Below are 19,503 nucleotides of genomic sequence, written 5' to 3'. Positions count from 1 at the left end.
TCCTATAAAAAATATTAAAAAAATAATATGTATATTTTATACAAATTTATTCTTAAATCTTATTACAAAAAGGTTTTAAATTTTAATTTACATTTTTATACTTATTACAATATCTATAGTAATTTAATACTAAGAAAATATGTGCATGTAAAATTTCAAACATTCTTGCACTTTTATAATGCGACAGTATCTCAGTGTAACACATATATGTATACATATATTTATTTTAATAAAAGTCCAAGGTTCCGAAGCCAAAATTTAGTTTGAATAAACAACTGCAATACATCAGAATTCGTTTAAATTGCCAAGTGAAATTTGTCACGTAAATTATTCTAAAAATAAAATTACCCTTTCAAAAGAAGTCTGGCATAATTGAAAAATAAAATCAAGGAGATCAGGTGCAAGCCTCATCTGCTACAGATCCCTAAATCCATTACAGAGACAGCAGACAAACATCATACCATCTCACTCAATCCCATACAGAATTTTACCAGTACCGCTCCCTCTAGCAACCAACAAATTCATTCGGCTTACTGGTTATTGATTCCTGAGAACACCCCACAAATGATTTTGACTCCAAACACCAAAGAATAAAGTCGAAAATCCTTTATAGAAATCTGTAGATTTATCATTTTGACAGTTCAAAACGCGACCTTAAGCCTTTTGAGATTGGACGCAAACTTGGTCGACTTAAAAGTTAGAAATCCTTTTGGATACTTCATTTGATCGTTACTTCATTATCAATTGAATTTGGATCTTAATCCGATGTGCTAAAGTCCAAAATCAAAATGGCGACGTGACGTTACAGGGGCGATTAAAACGGGACGGATTTGGGGGTTTTATGGAAGGATTAAAATCGCATTAATCAGTGTCTATAGCTTTAACTCTGATATAAACAGTTAAGTGTTGGGATTCGATGTTGGATTTCAGTACAGTCGTGACGAACTGCTAATAAAATTTGAATTAATCAGCTATATTACACGCATTACATTATTGATACCCCCCCCCATATAACTCGCCGTAACGTTATTCAGTACCCAAGTACAGTACTGTACCCAAGTATAGTAAAACGTTTCGTGACCACCTAGTGACTCTTTAGTTACTATTATGTGGTGTAAGTCGAAAAAAATATTAACAATAACGCGTAATTTAATCCCCGCCCCGCATCGTAACGTTTTACAAAAGGAGCCCCCCCCCCTCCCAAAATACGTTACGTAATACTTGAACTCTCCCAAAACACAAAATTCCAAAAGGTTTGGAAAGGAAAGTAGAGTTAACATTTAAATTACAAAATCTTCTCTCGTCACTGTATTTTTTTAAGTGACACCGCCGCCCATAGACACACATTCAGCTCCCGCCCAGCGGTGAGATCAGTAGGTACTCCATGTAGGCCAAATTTGCGCTTTATAGAGTTGCAAGTGGTGGCCTGGAGTGCAGTACCGTCTCGCGTGGCTGAGGTTACCAAGCTTCTTACAGGCTATTTTAGCCCTCCTTTCCAAATCACCGCGAAACTGAACGTCATTCGATATGTCAAACCAGTATTCCGATGCTGGCTCTGACTTTAAGGAGAGTGCGGGAAACGCGCAAACTTGTGTCTTCTTGGGGTCTAATTGAACTTGATTTCGTTGGATTCCAGACCGAGACTCCACAGTCCACGTAGAGTTGAGTTTGACTTCAAACACAAGTTTGTTTAGGTACTGAATGACAAGTGCCCGAGAAATACCTGCGCGGCCGAAAATCCATTATGTAGGTGGTCAAGTTTATGTGCATGTGCGTCGGCATTTTGCGATTTTTTTTCCTCAAGATGTTTTCCTTCACCGAATGAGTAAGTGTTAAATTCGCACATAGGTGCACGGGATCGAACCTCCGAGCCCAGATCAACGTGCAACTCTCATAGTTGCACGTTGACACCACTAGGCCAACTGCTGGTATTCATTCATAACTGGTTACATTTACATTAAATGTCTTTTGGTTTTTTATATTAATACGAGACCTGAATCTGTTTTTTGTAGAAACTGACATATTGAAAAAAAACTTTTTTTAGTTAAATAAGTGCCAACGAAGATTGTATTCATTTAACTCGGTATAAAAAACAAAAGATATTTTTTTTATTTTAGTTATTGAAATTGAAAAAGCAAAACTTATTTATAACGAAATTATTAATTATAATAAGCAAAATTGCAAAGCAAAAATTATTTGTACAGAAATTATTAATTATAATTAACTAAATTGCAAAGCAATAATTAATTTTCTTTGCGACAGTACGCAAAATACACAACGCCGATCCTAAAAAGGCAACAGCGAGATTAATATGAAATCACTCCATTAGCATTTCATTTTACAAATGAATCTTTCATTTCCTCAAAGAATACTCTTGGAGCTGGCAAATTTGTCTGATTGTTTCACGCATAATTATAGTTGGATAGAGTTTCTTATTTCATTGCATCTAATAGGGTCTATAGTCTATAGTTTTTATGACATTTAATGTTCCTGCCAGATATCTACGCTCGCACAGAACTTTTAACCTTCCGACTCCCAGAACCAACATTGGGTTCCGTGAGCCTCTTCACAGGATGTGTTCTACCGTGGATTCTGCCACTAACATTGACCCTTTTTCGCACTCTACTGCTTCATTTAAGAATAAGTTAAAACTATTAATGTCTTGTCTTCCTTGTTTATTATAGCTGCAAGTTTGTTTGTCGTTCTCCTAATTTATAAATTTTGTGCAGTCATGTTTTGTCTTGTTTTGCTTTGTATTATAGGTACTCTTAATCATTGAAACTTTTTGTAGATATGTCCAATGTGTTTATTTTATGTTTTACTTTTATTTTATTTATACTATATAGAGATATACGTATCTCTTTAGTTTCCTTAATAAATAAATAAATAACAATAAATCTAGTCCATAGTCTTTAGATCTAGTCTATAGTCACAAAAATCAACTTGAATAAAATAAAAATAATCATGTAATATTTCCCACGTGAATTAATGTGGAACAGGTAGAAGATAAATTAAACTAAAAGATAGAAATTAACGATTAGATATTCGTTCCTAAACCACTATATATTATATCTGCTATTTTATCTAAAAAGCTTCCATTTAGTTGAGACGAAATTCGCATATATTAACAATAGACATTGTTGAAGACCATTAAAATACATTCGTCAATTAAATAAACCACAAGCCCTTAAGCCGAATCTAATAAGACCCGCCTTCTTTATAATGAAGGGCATTACAAACACATAATTAAGCAAAAACTACAAAGCGTTGCCCTAAAGCAGTTCACACTTATTCAAATGAGCGCCCTACCGTGAAGAATCTATGCGGTTGCATTCGCTCAGACGTATTTTAAAAGTAAATTAAAATAACATAGAGTTCAGTAAATTTCCACCCTTCTTAGATAAATGCTTGATATATTTATAAAGAACAATAGTAATGTTTCAATTAATGTTAGAGACTACGGCTGAAGCCATCTTTCGTTTCGTTTACGTATTGTACGTTTTAAAAGGTATAATTTAAACCATAACGTATAAGAACGTCAACAGAATAAAAATACGCTCGCTTACTATATTAAGATTACAAATTCGTGGAAACAAAACAAATCAATCTCACGCATAAATCAGACTCGAACAAAGCTCATTTGAAACTCGCAAACAAAAATCTCCGCAATCAAACTTGAAACTTCCATTACTCGATTACCATAACCTACGAGTTCTTGAACAATGTAGCATTGATTTAATTTAACACGAAAAGAAACTGACAAAAAGATGTTGAAGTAATGAGGGCGGACCGAGTGCGCCTCCCTGCGCAACCCCGGTATATTCTGGCCTTTATAGCTTTAAGCTTTGCATTATTTTGCTCTCGGGTCTCTGCAGTGTAAAGGAAAGCTTAATTGAGTTACACTTTGAGATGTCGACGCGACAATGTCATTATCTTGGGTTCTAGCGACGGTTCACTTTGTCAAACGCCTCGGCGTTTTCCTTTGCCATTTTAATTGGTGTTATTTAATTTAATTATGTGTCACGTATTTGTATTACCCACACGTTTTTTTTTGGTAGGTTCATTATTGCGATTAGATTATGTGTTTATTATTTTTGTTTATTCATCGTACCACGAATTATTATAAAATGTTCCTTATGGCAAAAAAACAATTTTAAATACAGAACTAAGACATGCGGGATTTTCTCTTATAACTAACCAGATGTAAAACACTTTGGTACCAATTTCCTGTTATTAACTAACCAGTAAACTACACTACATAAGGGCCGAAATGTGAATGTAATATTAAAATTAATCAAGTTTACTTATAAACTGTTGTTTATAGATATTACAAGCCAAATATAATATCGACTATTGATGTAAGAGGCGTGAGTGACAACATTGTCTCTATTAGGGAGAATTGAATTGGGACAATAGTAAGCCTCAGGCAAGGGTTACTAATAACAGCTTGCCAACTTAATACTCAAGGGGACTAAGATAATCGCATGAGAACTGTGCTTCATGACATATTTATTGCTTATTTTTATGAATATTGCTTACGGTTATATGATCGATAGACTTTCAGATACAAGGTACAGTAGAACTCCAATTATCCGAATTAATGGGGACCGGGACCCATTCGGATAATCAAATATTCGGATAGTCGGATTTTAAAAAAAAAAATTGCCATTGGAGAGAATAAAAGCTACGTTTTGATATTGCACTATTTTTTTATTAAATTAAATGAAAGAAACATGAAATTTTCACATGTTTTAAATATAAATAAAATGTACTTATGTACAAGTTTAGAAATAAAAATCATTGTTTTTTAAACATCTCCGTCAATGTAAAGCTGTTTTGCGGTCTTCAACCGTTTTCGGCCAGCCTTTTTGTGATTCGGATAATCGGCGATTCGGATAGTCGGAGTTCGGATAATTGGAGTTCTACTGTACTTAAGTAGTGACATGAAGGATTATTTATGCATTTTTAAATCCGAGTATCCGAAAATGTATTTGATTATCTAGATATATATGTTTTCTTCGCTCAACGAATAAGTATCGCCAGCGTTATAGGTACACTGCCACAGGGACCAAACTTATTAAATTGGTTTCAATTTTCTTTTTATTAATTTTTAATTATTTTTATTACTTGTGTAGATTAAGATAACTATAAATACTGGATATTTGATTGTTATGATTAGGTTAGAATAAACGGTTTATTTGTTTTGGTATCATTTTCTGGTCTTTGTGCTCCCTACTAATCAAAGGAGAAAGTTAAAAGGTGTGAGGTGTATGTGAGGATCGATCCAATCCTATTATTATTCTGGTCAAGCAATACCACAAATCAAGTACTTTTAACGTGACTGTATCGGATCATTTCTACCGTATGAAGCCTGGAGGTTAGAAAATATTTACTAATTAATATTTTAGTTTTTTCGAATAGAAGTCAATATTACAACAAGTTCTTTGCTAGTGCCCTTACAGAATTGAAAAAGATAGAGGTGAAATAAAACTATTAACTGAAACAGTCTAGGATAGGAGGGTCATTAGATGTTAAGTGATTAACACTCAGACAGAAGGCTCGCAATTACGTTGCCGGCATTTTATAAATCGGTGTGCTCTTGAAGGACCAATAAGGCGAATTGGTTCGGGAACAATCGGCATCTGGTTTCACAAAGTATTTCTGTTTAATGTGGTTTTTAAACATTGATTCAAAATTTGACTATAATTCCAACCAACTGATTAATAATTTTCTCTTCTTCAGACATGCTTCAATTAGTTCGCGTAAAGTTTAACCTATCCCTTTAAACATTATTACACCATTTCAATCCCACCGGAATTGATCACTAAACTAACAAACTTATGCACGGGTTAACCGAAAAAATTACAATTTTTAGGGTCGAATAAGCCCTCATTTGTATACTGAACGGTTATGGTCGCGTGCCGACGCGTGCCAGGTTAGATATTTAAAAATATCTTTAAAACTTAGTTGTGACTTAAATATACGTAGAGGAGATTAGGAATTTTGTTTCTTCTATTTGTAGCTATGAGATTAAATCATAAAGACTTAGTCGACCAGGGAAAAATATTATATAAATTACCACGAAATAAATTGTCTTTTTTTTATAGAACAGAGGGCAAAAGGGTAGGAGGCTCATCTGATGTTAAGTGATACCAGAGACACTCTCAATGCTAGAGGGCTGGCGAGTACGTTGCCGGCATTTTAAGAATTGCCATTTTCTTGAAGAATATCGAATTGATTTGGAAATACTTCAGTGGGAAGTTGGTTCCACATAGCGCGGCAAAAACTGCCTTAAAAATCGCTCAGTTGTGGAACGACGGACGTCGAGGTGATACGGGTGGAATTTCATGTTCTGCCTCGACGTCCGATGATGATACTCAGCTACAGGTATTAATCCGAACAGCTCCTCTGAACACTCTCAATGGTAAATGCGGTAGAAGATGAAGAGTGACCCCTCATCTCTACACAACGGCAAGGGAACTATATTTCTTTCACAAAATTACTGGAATGGGTTAACTTTGTCTTTACCCATTAAGGAGTCAGAATGTTGTATCTTTGTATAATCAACATAATCGTTAACTGCCTTCTAAGCTGAACAATAACTTGCGACTATTCGCTATAGTCGCAAGTTTGGTGGTCCTAACCACAGTTCTTAATGCTACGCGCAAGTTAGTTTATGTTTTAGAATACATCTGTCTGTATGAAGGTAATAATATCATTTACAAAAATATAACTAAAGATTTAAGTTCGCGCCTGGTAGAAAGTAGCTGTTGCTTTCCTTAACGAATAAGTCTCGCAATACAGCTAGGAAATGCTGCCAGCGTTAAAGGTACACTGCCACGGGGACCAAACTTTTAAAATTTCCTTTTTATTTATTTTTATTATTACTTTGTAGGTAGTATATATATTTGTAAGGGTAAAAAATTATTAATTCATTAAAGTAAATTTAAGTTTACACGTGACCAAGATTTCTCTATAACGAAATTAATAGAGCCCATCAAATTAAGAACAATAAGCTCAAAATCACTCCCATATCAAAACATATACGCTAGCCGTCAGACACAGAGAGAATTGTACCATGAAATGTGTGCCGACACGACCCCAACGGAACAATTAAATGGAGATAATTTAATATTACGGTAGCTCATTTTAAAAACGCCCGGTATTTTCTGCAAGGTTTAATTCTTACTGGAATATTTGAACATTCATATTTATAGACAGTATTAGACTATTCTAAAATGTATTAAATCTGACTGCATATGTATTAACTATCTTCTCATAGTCTTTTAAAGGCGTTCTTTTAATAACTTTAATAGGTTACTAAGTATAGTTATGTACGTCATAAGAAAATATGTTAAATTGATTCTAAATTTACATTTACTACCAGTTGACAAATCAAGGGTGTAGAGCCAATGATCAATTGTCAATCTAATAGGCAAGTAGGTGATCAGCCTCATGTGTCTGACACGCCGTCGACTTTTGTACGGCAAGGCAACGGGTGTAAGGCAAGCCGGTTTCCTCATCATTTTCCTTCACAGTTGGAGCGAATGTAAAATGTACAATTAGAAAGAAAGTCCATGGCACAGCCGGGGATCGAATCTACGACCTCAGGGGTTGAGGCCAACACTGCTCAATCAATCAAAAGTTTAAAGGCATATCAAAACTTACCATCTTTATTCATTCCCATTGCAAGACACTTCTTCAGTCTGCAAGCTTGGCACTGGTTTCTATGTGCTTTGTCCACCACACAGCGGCCGGTTCCCGCTTGGCATCTGCTTGCAAAAAAAAAAATTAAAAAATAATTTTTTGTTCGTTTTTATTTATTTAGAAAAACATAGAAATTATAAGAGATGCTACGGCCTTATCGCTAATAAGCGATCTCTTCCATGCAACCCTAGTAACGGAAAACCCTAAAAAAAAGAATGGTTAAGTTATGGTGGGTAAAGTGCAAGAGGTGCATAACCAAATCTTATAATAAAATATATTATAGAATCACCAACCTGAATCTAAAATAATATAAAAAAATTAACTAAAAACTGAATCTCACTTATTTATGAATTGCGATGCAATACATAAAAATACAGGAATTACAAAAGTCAAGATTGAGCAGGATAGGATATGGTTAAGAAATCTTTATCTCTAAAACTCGAGAATGGCTGGATTAATTTGGTTAATTTTGATCTTGAAATATTTGTGGAAGTTCAGGCAAGGTTTGCATAATATATAATTAAAAATTAAAAAACCAAAACCGTGTAATGTGTAATGAAAGTCTTTTTGATGAATTTGTTTGAGTTTTGATGCGAGATTCGTTTAGATTTAAAATTAGATGTTTTATTAAGACGTATATCGGGTCCGTGAGTTACATAGTAATCATTTACTTAACCAAGCACTCCCCAACATAGACACAACAAAAATCTAAGTAAGAGAAAATGTAATAAATCCCGCGTCTCGCACAAGACGAAGGAAAAGCAATCAGACCCCAATCCCCGCTAGAGGAAAAACTATTCGATCAAAGCAAGAAATACTAATAAAGATTAAAGATATTTCATTACCAGTAATCCTTCGTATAATAGGCTTTCGCAGTGACATTTGTTGCAAACAGAAACTGAATAGATGCTTTCTAGTATTGTCAAGTATCTTGTATGCGGAATACTACTAATATTATAAACGCGAAAGTTTGTATGGATGGATGTTTGTTACCCGTTCACGTAAAAACTACTGAATGGATTTTAACAAAACTTCACAATCACATAGCTTATATATTAGAATAACACATAGGCTACAATTTATAAAGATATTGTGTGAATTGTACAAAATAAGTAAGTAGGAAGAAATCTACCATCTGCGAGCTATTCTGGCGTGCGCCGCCAAAACCACAGTTACACATATGTAATGTATGATGGAAATGTTTATCTTAAATAGTCCTACAAAAAAGCCCGCCATATATCTATGTCTTATGTGTAAACCATTAAAGCTAAAATAGTGAACCATAACTACAATAAAAATTTGATAATTCAATTCACATTTGGTAGTAATAAATTGATTCTAAATGAAAATAGATACTTTTATCGCTTTTGGTATTTAAAATATATATCTCATTCACGCTACAACATTTTGACAAATATTATTTTAATCCTGCGCAGACGCGGGCACCAGCTAAGTAATAATACAGCGCAACAGCGCTTTATGGATCTAGGCCTCAAATGGATAGTTGTATACAAAAATGAAAAAATGAAAAAATCAGTGGCGCTACAACCTTTTTAGGTCTGGGCCGCAGATTTCTGTATCTATTTCATGATCATTTGTCAATGTAATAGAATAGGTGAACAGCCTCCTGTGTTTTTGGATCAAAGGCAAGCTGGTTTCCTCACGATCTTTTCCTTCACCGTTGGAGTGAATGTTAAATGTGTAAAAGAAAGTCCATAGGTGCACAGCCTACGAACCTACGACCTCACGGATGAGAGTCGCACGCTGAAGCCACTAAGCCAATACTGATTAGTTTAGCTGTATGGTTATAAATAAATATCTGGTTCTGTTTTATTTATATTTTCAGTTCAACCTTTGCCTGATATATGTAGTGTTACGTAGATTTCTCGTTGAAGTCTCATTTACCGTACTATTAAACATATTATGAGCCCAAATATAGGTACATATTTTGTCCATGGGCTGCAGGGTCCCTTAATGGGTGTCCCATAGCCTAGATTGCCCCCCTATACTATAACAAATCGTTGAAACACCAGCTAAAACAGCAGCTCCCTAACCGTAACCACGTGCTTTCGTTTTATATGTTGTATATTGAAAAATAAACACAATTGAATCTAGCAAAAGTACCTTTCTACATTAAGGAATGAAAATTTTAATTTCATTTTAAATTGGAAGACACCTTTTCTGCTATTAATTATAAGTCATGTACGCGGTCTGTCGTCTGGACAAAATCTCCCTAGTAATAAGTCAATGGGTAAAACTGTATACTGTCAAAAAAGTTAATTGTCAAAGTGACAAATGACGGATCAACGTATATTTGAAGAAGTGAATTACCGCAGTAAGAGTAAATGGAATACGCCACGCTACGTATATACTGTAACCTCTTCTTTCTCTCTTCTCTCTTCTACCATCCATTTTTTATTATAATACAATTAAATCACTATTTTAAGACCCGCAACACCAATCACAACATTGTACAGATTTCGTAAATCAATTTGCTAAAGGGCCACATGTCACACTTATGTCTGAGGGTCGATTATAATACTGAGGCCGGTTTAATTGAAAGGGGATGAGAGGTCCAAATGTTAAACTGTTTTATGTTATCTACCCTTGTTCGGGATTTTTACGGAGTTATTACGAAATATAATAAAGAACGCTTATTTATATTATGGTGGTCAGAGGAGTTGTTCGGATTAATACCTGCAGATCAGTTCCATCATCGAACGTCAAGGCAAAATACAAAATACCATCCGTATCACCACGACGTCCGTCGTACAACTGAGAGTTTTTTAAGGCAGTTGTTGCCGCGCACCATTACTATGTGAAACTAGCTGCCCACTGAAGTATTTCCGAACCAATTCGACTTAGGGTCCTTCAAGAAAAGAGCGTACCAATTCTTAAAAGGCCGACAACGCACTCGCGAGCCCTCTGGCATTGAGAGTGTCCATGGGCGGCGGTATCACTTAACATCAGGTGAGCCTCCTGCCCGTTTGCCCCCGTTCTATAATGTAACACTTTGTTTGCAAATAAACGATTTATTATTGAAGTGAAACTATCGGCGTTGGAAAAAAATTACGCGCAATATTTATTTATTCTATTCTATGTATGTTTATGATAATAAAAGCCTTTTTTAAACTTTATCGAAGTTAACTTTATTTAACCAATTTCTGTAAAGTTGCATATAGTAGCATTTTTCGTAAAATAAGGTCATAAAGAAGTTTCACTTCTTACGTGTGTACACTAGTACACGCATACATTTTTTATTTATTAAAGACACTGCCAGAGCGCAAGTCAAGCCTTTAGGTCATAGCTCATTAGAGCCACCCGGCACCCGACCAGCGCCGCCTCGTCGTTAGGTGTCCACTCGTTGTCCACGGGTGAACGACGCGTTGATAGTTGTGAACGTCGCGAGATCAACCAATGAACCTCGCGTGGCCAACGAGTGAACGTCGAGTGGTCAACGAGTGGACATCGCTTGGGCCACGAATTTTCGAGTAGTCTGTTAGCATTGCCACTAGGTCTACATGTGTTTTTCGTAATGTCAAATTTTACAAACTGTGAATTGGCAGTCATAGCTGTCGCGCTTATTGAAGAAGAAAATGAAAGACGCAACAAAAAAAGAAAGCTTATTGGGTGCACGGAATGTTTAAACAAAGAAAAAAAGAGGGCGAGTATTGGACCAACGCGTCGTCCTCGCGTGGTTCATTCGCCGGCAGCGCGCGGTCCATGCAAGGCTAGCGTACGATCAGCGAGTCGTCACCGAGTGGTACACCCGCCGTCCGCGCGTGGCCAGATTGCGAGCGAAGCGATCCTGTGCCGACACGGCGTTGATGTAATGAGCGCTTATTCATAGAAGTCCATACAAAGAATACTAACCTCTCGAGGCGAGGCGGCGCTGGTCGGGTGCCGGGTGGCTCAAATGAGCTATGACCTTTTTAAGAATTGGTACGCTCTTTTCTTGAAGCATTTGCGAGTTTACGCTTACTGTTCATAACTCCCTAGTACTTTTGCTGTAGGTACGGTATTTTGAAACACCAAAAGAAGCAAACTGGGCCACAGATGCAAACAGAATTAGGAGCATTCTGAATGGATTAAGTGGAATCTAGTCCCCCATTGTCATATCCGCAGTTTTGTTACAGATGCGACAGGTTTTTGATGGAGATTAAAGGATTTGGTACCGAGGGGCACTTGATTTTTTGCATTTTTAGATTGAATTGTAATGAGGAATTGAATGGCTTTTGTTACGATAATTAAAAACGGTGGCCGTGTAATAGGGCTTTTATAAGTCTTTATAAATAAAAAAACGTGTGTGTACTTATGTACACGCGTTAGAAGTTACTTAGGCGTAACAAGATACAAATCTTTTCAAAATATTTATCTTGCGCCTTATTCTTACGTTTGTAGAAAAAACGTCACTTACAATAGAAAAAAGGTATTTAATACATTGAAAGTTTTATTATAACGCATTATCTAGTTAAATAAAGTTTATTTAAATATCACAAAAAAGGGTACGTGTACCTACTTATGTACGCGCGTAAGAAGTTATACTTCTTTGGCATTATTAAAAATAGTTTTTGATTGCATGCAAATAATTAATTACAATTAAATAATCAAAGACTAGAAAAGGAGTCATTATAGTCAATAAAATTCAGTTTACATTTTAAAAATTAAATAAATAAATATTTATTATTATTCTCTTACATATTTTTATTATAAATCTATTATTATTCGAATGTTGTTTTTAAATTATGTCCAATGCCGTAGCATCTTTCGTGGGCAACTTCATTCTGTTAATCTTGTGTCACGGTGCACGTGCATCGTAAAATTTCACTCTCATCAATTTTTCATAACGTGCCTAAAAAGTAGGTATAACTTTACAACAATTATTTCTACATAAACTTAAACTCAAACTCAATATATCTTTATTAATGTAGGTAAATAAGTATACTTATGAATTGTCAGAAAGAAGTTAAATTAATTGTAAATTTACATTTACTACCAGTTCGCAAGTCAAGGGCGTAAGGCGGGTATTAAGAACTGGCAAGAAACTTTCCGCCACTCTTTTTAACATTTACATTTTGAAAAATGATGTCCGATTCGCAGACTTAACCTATGTGCACACTAATTTTCACGAAAATCGGTCGAGCCACTTCGGAGGTTTATAATTACAAACACCATGACACGAGAATTTTATATATTAAATTAGAACCTCCAACAAATATTGTCGACCTGCCTTGCGATTCTGTAACTCACTTTTCAAACTCTCACATCGGTTTTCGCAGCGGCGGTCGCGCTCAAATCAGTCGTAAAGCAGTCATTTTACGATTTGGCATTCTGATAAGGAGGGAGCTTGTAGTTTATTGTTTATAGAAAAGTGAGTTACAGAATCGCAAGGCTGATCTGAACCGGATGTTACAAACCATGAATGAATTAAAAATATCAATAATAAGGTCACAACTGTGACACAGATCAAGTGAACACTTGAACAAACAACACACGATTTGTCATTCTTATAAAATATTAAAAATGAAAATCGTTGTACTGAAATTATAATTAAACCTTGAGCAGTGCTACCCAAGTGGCTTCAGCGTGCGACTCTCATCCCTGAGGTCGTAGGTTCGATCCCCGGCTCCAATGGACTTTATTTCTATGTGCGCATTTAACATTCGCTCAACGGTGAAGGAAATCATCGTGAGGAAACCGGCTTGCCTTAGACCCAATAAGTCGACAGCGTGTGCACAGAAGGCTGATCACCTACTTGCCTATTAGATTGACAAATGATCATGAAACATACAGAAATCTGAGGCCCTGACTTTAAAAGGTTGTAATGCCACTGTTTTTTTTTATAATTCTTATATAGGTATATTTTTTAAACTCTTCCCCAGAAAGCCGTAAAAACTCCGCTAGGATTTGTGTTGATAGCGTTCATACGGACGCAGGCCGGGCGAACGTAATCGTAATTTGTAAAAAAAATTAGCACCAAACTACCAACAAACTGAGTCTAATAAACAAACGCTTATATACTTAGATGTATTTGAAGGTACATGACTAATAAAGGAAAAATTGGGTATACCATCGCTGTAGAATGATAACCTCGTATGCCCAGAGAACCAAACATTACAGGAAACGAAAAAAAATTTTCATTACCTCAATGTTCGTTAAAATATTATTATGTGTTTTTGTCCATAGTTTTAAATGGTAAAAAGGACTTTAATAATAATTAATAACATAAACAAGTCCTTACTTCATGAAAACTGAAACGAAAATTGAAAATTCTTGTAGGTACTGAAAGAATAATTAAATCTTAGTATTGTCTTTTATTGAGATACCTAACTTTTACACATTTAATAAAATATTTATGTAAAATAATTGTAAATACATAACTTCAATCCGGTAAAAAATTGTTTTATTAATTAAATCTTATTCAGGAACCATTTTGTTAAAAGCCGTAAAAATCCGTTAAGCTTTGTGTTAACGCTATTGATAGCAGGCCGAACGGATTGTATCGTAAATATTGTACAAAGTATGTACCATCAAACTACCAACAAACTGTGGGTAATCAACAAAAGCCTATACGTATATACTTAGATATATTTGAAGGTACATGACCTATAAAGGATAAATTGGGGATATTGCTTTCATTAAAAAAAGATTGTCCCAAGCGTCTTCTAGTAGATAATCCGGGAACTCTTGGAAATTGGTCTAATTGTATACAACAATCACTAACAAATACAAGTTAAGAGAGAGCTTTAAATATTGACTTTAATGTTTGGCATACATCGAAAATGGGAGCAATTTTGAAATCGAGGTTTCTGACCTGAAATTTAGTTGACAACTGAACAAATAGTAAAATGTATGTTATATTACTCATGAGGTTTTGCTGAATTACGACTTTTTAATAACAACTCGTGTTTCCATGTTTATCATGTTCCAATACATGGTTCTTTGTTTTCTAATGTTTATTTTGGTCTTAGCCTAAATGTGACAAAATTGATTAAACTTCTGATTGAAATTCATGACAAATAAAGAGAAATGTGAATACATACACTCTTGACTATTGACTATTTTAGTAGCAAAATATTAATATATTGTTTTTACACAATTACTTAGTGTCAATATTATCCCCTCTCAGGGGGCACACTAGTGCTCATGTTAAGGACTCTTACCATTTTGTGGAAACATTGAGAGATCTAAAATTACTCCACAATGAAACCATGGTGAGTTTTGACATTGAGTCACTATTTACAAACTTACCACTAAATGACTGCCTAGATATCATTGCAAAAAGACTTAGGGAACAGAACATGTCACCAGATTATGTAGATATTGTAAAACACTGTCTCACATCAGGATACTTAATGTGGAAAGATGAGTTCTATGTGCAGGTTGATGGAGTAGCCATGGGTTCTCCAGTGTCACCTATAGTCGCTGACATCTTCATGGAGGACTTTGAGGAGAGAGCTCTAGCCAATGCCCCGGTTAAACCTCGACTGTACAAGAGATATGTCGATGACACATTTGTAGTACTCCCCAATGACAAAATATCTGCATTTCTAGCACATTTAAATTCAATACACAAGAACATTAAATTTACTGTTGAACAAGAAAACAACAACTGTCTGCCCTTTTTAGACATTTTAATTATACGCAAAGCAGATGGCACACTAGGTCACACAATACACAGGAAGGCAACCCACACAGATAGGTACCTCAATGGTGAATCCCACCACCACCCTTCACAACTGCTTTCTGTCGGTAAATGTTTGTTTCAGAGAGCCCAGCGTCTTTGTGATGATGCCCACCTCGAGGAGGAACTACAGCATGTCAAACAGGTGCTACACCGAAACAAGCTGCGCATCCCCCGGCTACATCACAAAAACAAAAACAAGACACAAACAGTTCCACGCCAGCCAGCCTACTTGCCATATGTAAAGGGAGTTACAGATAGAATTAGCCGGATCCTAAAACGAGCTTCTATTCATACAATTTTCAAGCCGCACAAGAAGATTCAGCAATTCCTAAGACCAATCAAAAGTAACACCCCATTGCAAGATGCAGGTATATACAAACTGGATTGCGACTGTGGCCTGTCTTACATAGGGCAAACTAAACGCAATATGTCCAGCAGACTCAAAGAACACATTGCAGACATAAGACATAGACGACACACAAAATCAGCAGTCTGTGAACACATACTAGATAGGCCTAATCACTACATACGCTTTGACCAACCAAAAGTACTTGCGAAAGAGAAAAGATTCTTCCCAAGATTGGTACGCGAAGCCATTGAAATCAAAAAACACCCCAATTTCAATAGAGAAGACGGCCTAAAATTGTCAAACACCTGGGATCCAATAATATCCAAATTAAAATCTCAAAAAGAAAAACAATCCGCGAAAATAGAGGACACCGTGAGCCATTTTTGCCAAAACCCTCCATCTTTTAGTCGATACCAACTCCGGGGAAACAAATACAGATAAGGCAACTTTCTCTGCAGCTGTGATACCTTTTGACATTCAACATCTTTTGTCTTCAGTCACCGTGACCACGCACGCTGTAAAGCACGCGAAACGTCGGATAAATTTAAAATTATGTCAAATAGTTGTAAATTTATAATAATAATACATAACTTTAATCCGGTAAAAAGCGTTTTTCTTTATATTGTTTTTCTCAATAGAAATTTCTCTAATGCCAAACATATCCTAAATTGAAAACTTCTATTTGAACTATACAAAACTGGCCATACTGAATTAACACGGGCCTGGGAAAGGCATGGAACTTAGGTATTTCTGATTAGAAGAAAATAAATACACTGTAAACTCTTTATAACGAATTACAAGGGACCGAGCATTTTTATTCGTTATAGATACACTTCGTTATAGGGAGTGATGATTTAATGTATGGATGTTGGGTTATAGCAAATAAATTCAACTCATTATTACGTTATAGAGAGTTTTTTGATATACCGAATAACGTTATAAAGAGTAAACACGGTATATCAAAATTAATATATGACTAAGCAGAAGTTTAAGATTGTAGTTCTATAACCGTACCTGTAAATGAGTTTCCGTCTGACGGACCTCTTGAAGAAGCCGCTGCATCCGTTGCACGCGAGGATGCCGTAGTGCTTTCCAGAGCTCGTATCGCCGCACACAACGCAGACTAAACCTGGAGTTTAACAATAATTATACCTACTGGTTCTTAAATTAGAAGCAGAATTGTATAATATAATTCAACGTATCGATAGTAACGTAAAGATAGAAAAATAGTCTGAATACACAAAATTAAATATTCTTATACTTTATACAAGAAACGTTACTGGAAACGCTTTTCTCCCATAAGATAATCCGCGTAGAAGTATCACTGATGATAGTAAACATAAAAAATTTAGTGTAAACTCTCTATAACGAATTTAAGAGACCGAGCATTTTTTTCATTATAGAGAGGAAAAAGGAGAAAAAAGCAAATTTAACCAATTACAATAATGTATATATATAAGAGATAAGTGACGATGGTGCGTTTAGTAACTGAGACCAAAATTCCCTACAGGCAATGTAATACTAATGGCACACGAATTAATGAAATATACAATAACAACGGCGAGAACGCTGTTATGACCTCAGGTTTCTTTCTTAGAAATTTCGGCACCGCAATGGCTTAGTTTTGTAAGCTTATAAAAACAATTACACTTAAGTCTGTTGTTGATATCTAAATATGAAAATATGTTTTCGTTATAGAGAATGGCAATTGTGTTATAAAGAGAGAATTCATGTATAAGTTTTGTGTTAAACCTAACAAATTAACTGATTATAGAGACGTTTTCATTATAATGAATGACGTTATAAAGAGTTGTGAGTGAAAAAATAAAACTATAATCGAAAACAAGTAGGATGTAGAATGGGGTTGATGCCAACCTGTCTTACCCAAGTGATTGGTCTTCTTTGTAGGAGGATCAGGTAGCCATGGCCTTAGCGCCGGCGGTGCTAAAGCGGCAGCTACCAATGCAGCGGATGTAGGTGGTGACCAGCGAAGTGGTGATGTACTTTCTTCGCCTGTAAAATATTTTAAAACTCCTGTAGCGATTTTCAAAGGCTGTTTCATTTTTTAGGATCTTTTAAGAATATACTAAACTAAAACGCTGCGTCGATATCAGCCTAAGTATGTCCTTTTTAGAGCAGTGTTCGCCTAGTGGCTTCAGCGTGCGACTCTCATCCCTGAGATCGTAGGCTGTGCACCAATGGACTTTCTTTCTATGTGCGCATTTTAAAATTAGCTCGAACGGTGAAGGAAAACATCGTGAGGAAACTGACATATCTTAGACCCAAAAAGTCGACGGCGTGTGTCAGGCATTGGAGACTGATCACCTCCTTGCCTAGTAGAATTAAAAAATATCATGAAACAGATTCAGAAATCTGAGGCCCAGACCATAAGAGGTTGTAGTACCAATGATGTTTTTTATGTAGTTTTTAAGTGGTATGAGTGAGAAATTACTCATTGCAACCCGTTACAAGTGGCAGTAATATTATTTCAACCTGCTAAATAATTTTATCTCTAAGCTACGATACATTTAATCTCAATAAAGCTAATAAAATAACTATTGAAATCACACCCTTTCTTCCTAATAGCATTTCTGTATACAATACAAAAGAGGGGTCCCAGTATCGACCCTTGAGTAAGTACGTCACAATTTTTGAGCTTCAAGTTCTACATTGCACTTTACTACCATGTAATAAGGGTAAACTTCGAATCATAATAATAGTTGCTAAATGAATCAATTAAGTGATTGCTGGACGCCACAGATTTCGTATTAAGATAAGGCGATTTGCAGTCGCTTAGAAATTATAATGTTAACTTATTGCGGGATATTGATGTACCGAGCAAGCTGCTTGAATTGGTAGTAATTTTATTTTATTTATTTATTAAACTTCACTTAATCATATATTATGATCGACAGTATATGTTATAAGCTATCTATTCTAAATACATGACAATAATGTAACAAAAAATACAATAAAAATTACTCTTCCAATTTTAGATTTCACTATTAAGTTTTTGATAAATAAGAAGCAAAAAATTACTAGTAAAATAGCGGTTTTGCCAATCATTTTGCCAAAAATAATACATATTTATCGTACCTAAGTCCATGAATAAATATTTAACTGCTTTATTGATTTACAGCGTTGATAAATTGATAAAGTTCCTTTTTATAAGCATTCTTAAAATTGGAAACAAACGAATGTATACCAAGAACCTAAACATAACAATAACAAAGGCCTAATCTTATCATATCGTGATTTTAGACATAGACGTAACATAACATTTATTGCATACGAAAACACACACACATAAACACACAAAATAACAATACTCAAAGAAAAAATAAAATAAGACATATCAAAAACAATAAAAAAAAATCCCTTTTCCCATTCGGTTCGCTTCAAGTATGCAATTTGTGTGTGCTATGGTTGTAATTGGCCCTGGCTCAGCATTATGCCGAGGAGCAGAAAGTTCCACAACGCTGGTCATTCTGCCAGAGACCACAGCAGCTAGTTTGCGCCTCAGTAGCAAACAAATAAAAAATATTATACTAAGTAGAAAATAATAATAATAATAGGTAATATTAAAGTTACCAATGTGAGTAACGAAAATTTTAATCCATTGCATTTTTTATAACTCCATCCAATATGACACATATCCACCTGTTTATTAATTATATTTTTTTTCTATAATTCTTTATCCAGTATAAACTCCAAACCAATGAACACGCCCTGTGATTGTCGTTCAATTATCACTAACTAC

The 19,503-nt window shown here is 35.2% G+C and overlaps 1 protein-coding gene across 2 annotated transcripts in view; it reads right to left on the bottom strand.

Moving 5' to 3' along the window:
• LOC125059328 (photoreceptor-specific nuclear receptor-like) overlaps positions 1 to 19,503 on the bottom strand; it is a 39,895-nt gene that overhangs the window by 15,883 nt on the left and 4,509 nt on the right. The window contains exons 2-4 of one of the 2 annotated variants that reach the window (XM_047663703.1): positions 17,628 to 17,777; positions 16,758 to 16,872; positions 7,669 to 7,772 (exon numbers count right to left, since the gene is read on the bottom strand). In XM_047663703.1, coding sequence (XP_047519659.1) covers positions 7,669 to 7,772; positions 16,758 to 16,872; positions 17,628 to 17,777 — 369 coding nt within the window. The remainder of the gene's footprint in view (positions 1 to 7,668; positions 7,773 to 16,757; positions 16,873 to 17,627; positions 17,778 to 19,503) is intronic. The other variant, XM_047663705.1, reaches the window with a different exon arrangement.

The sequence above is a fragment of the Pieris napi genome, chromosome 19 (genome assembly GCF_905475465.1).
Source record: "Pieris napi chromosome 19, ilPieNapi1.2, whole genome shotgun sequence".
NCBI classification, from domain to species: Eukaryota; Metazoa; Arthropoda; class Insecta; order Lepidoptera; family Pieridae; genus Pieris; species Pieris napi.
The sequence above is the reverse complement of the archived record's forward strand: the minus strand, read 5'-3'. Positions and strand labels throughout refer to the sequence as shown.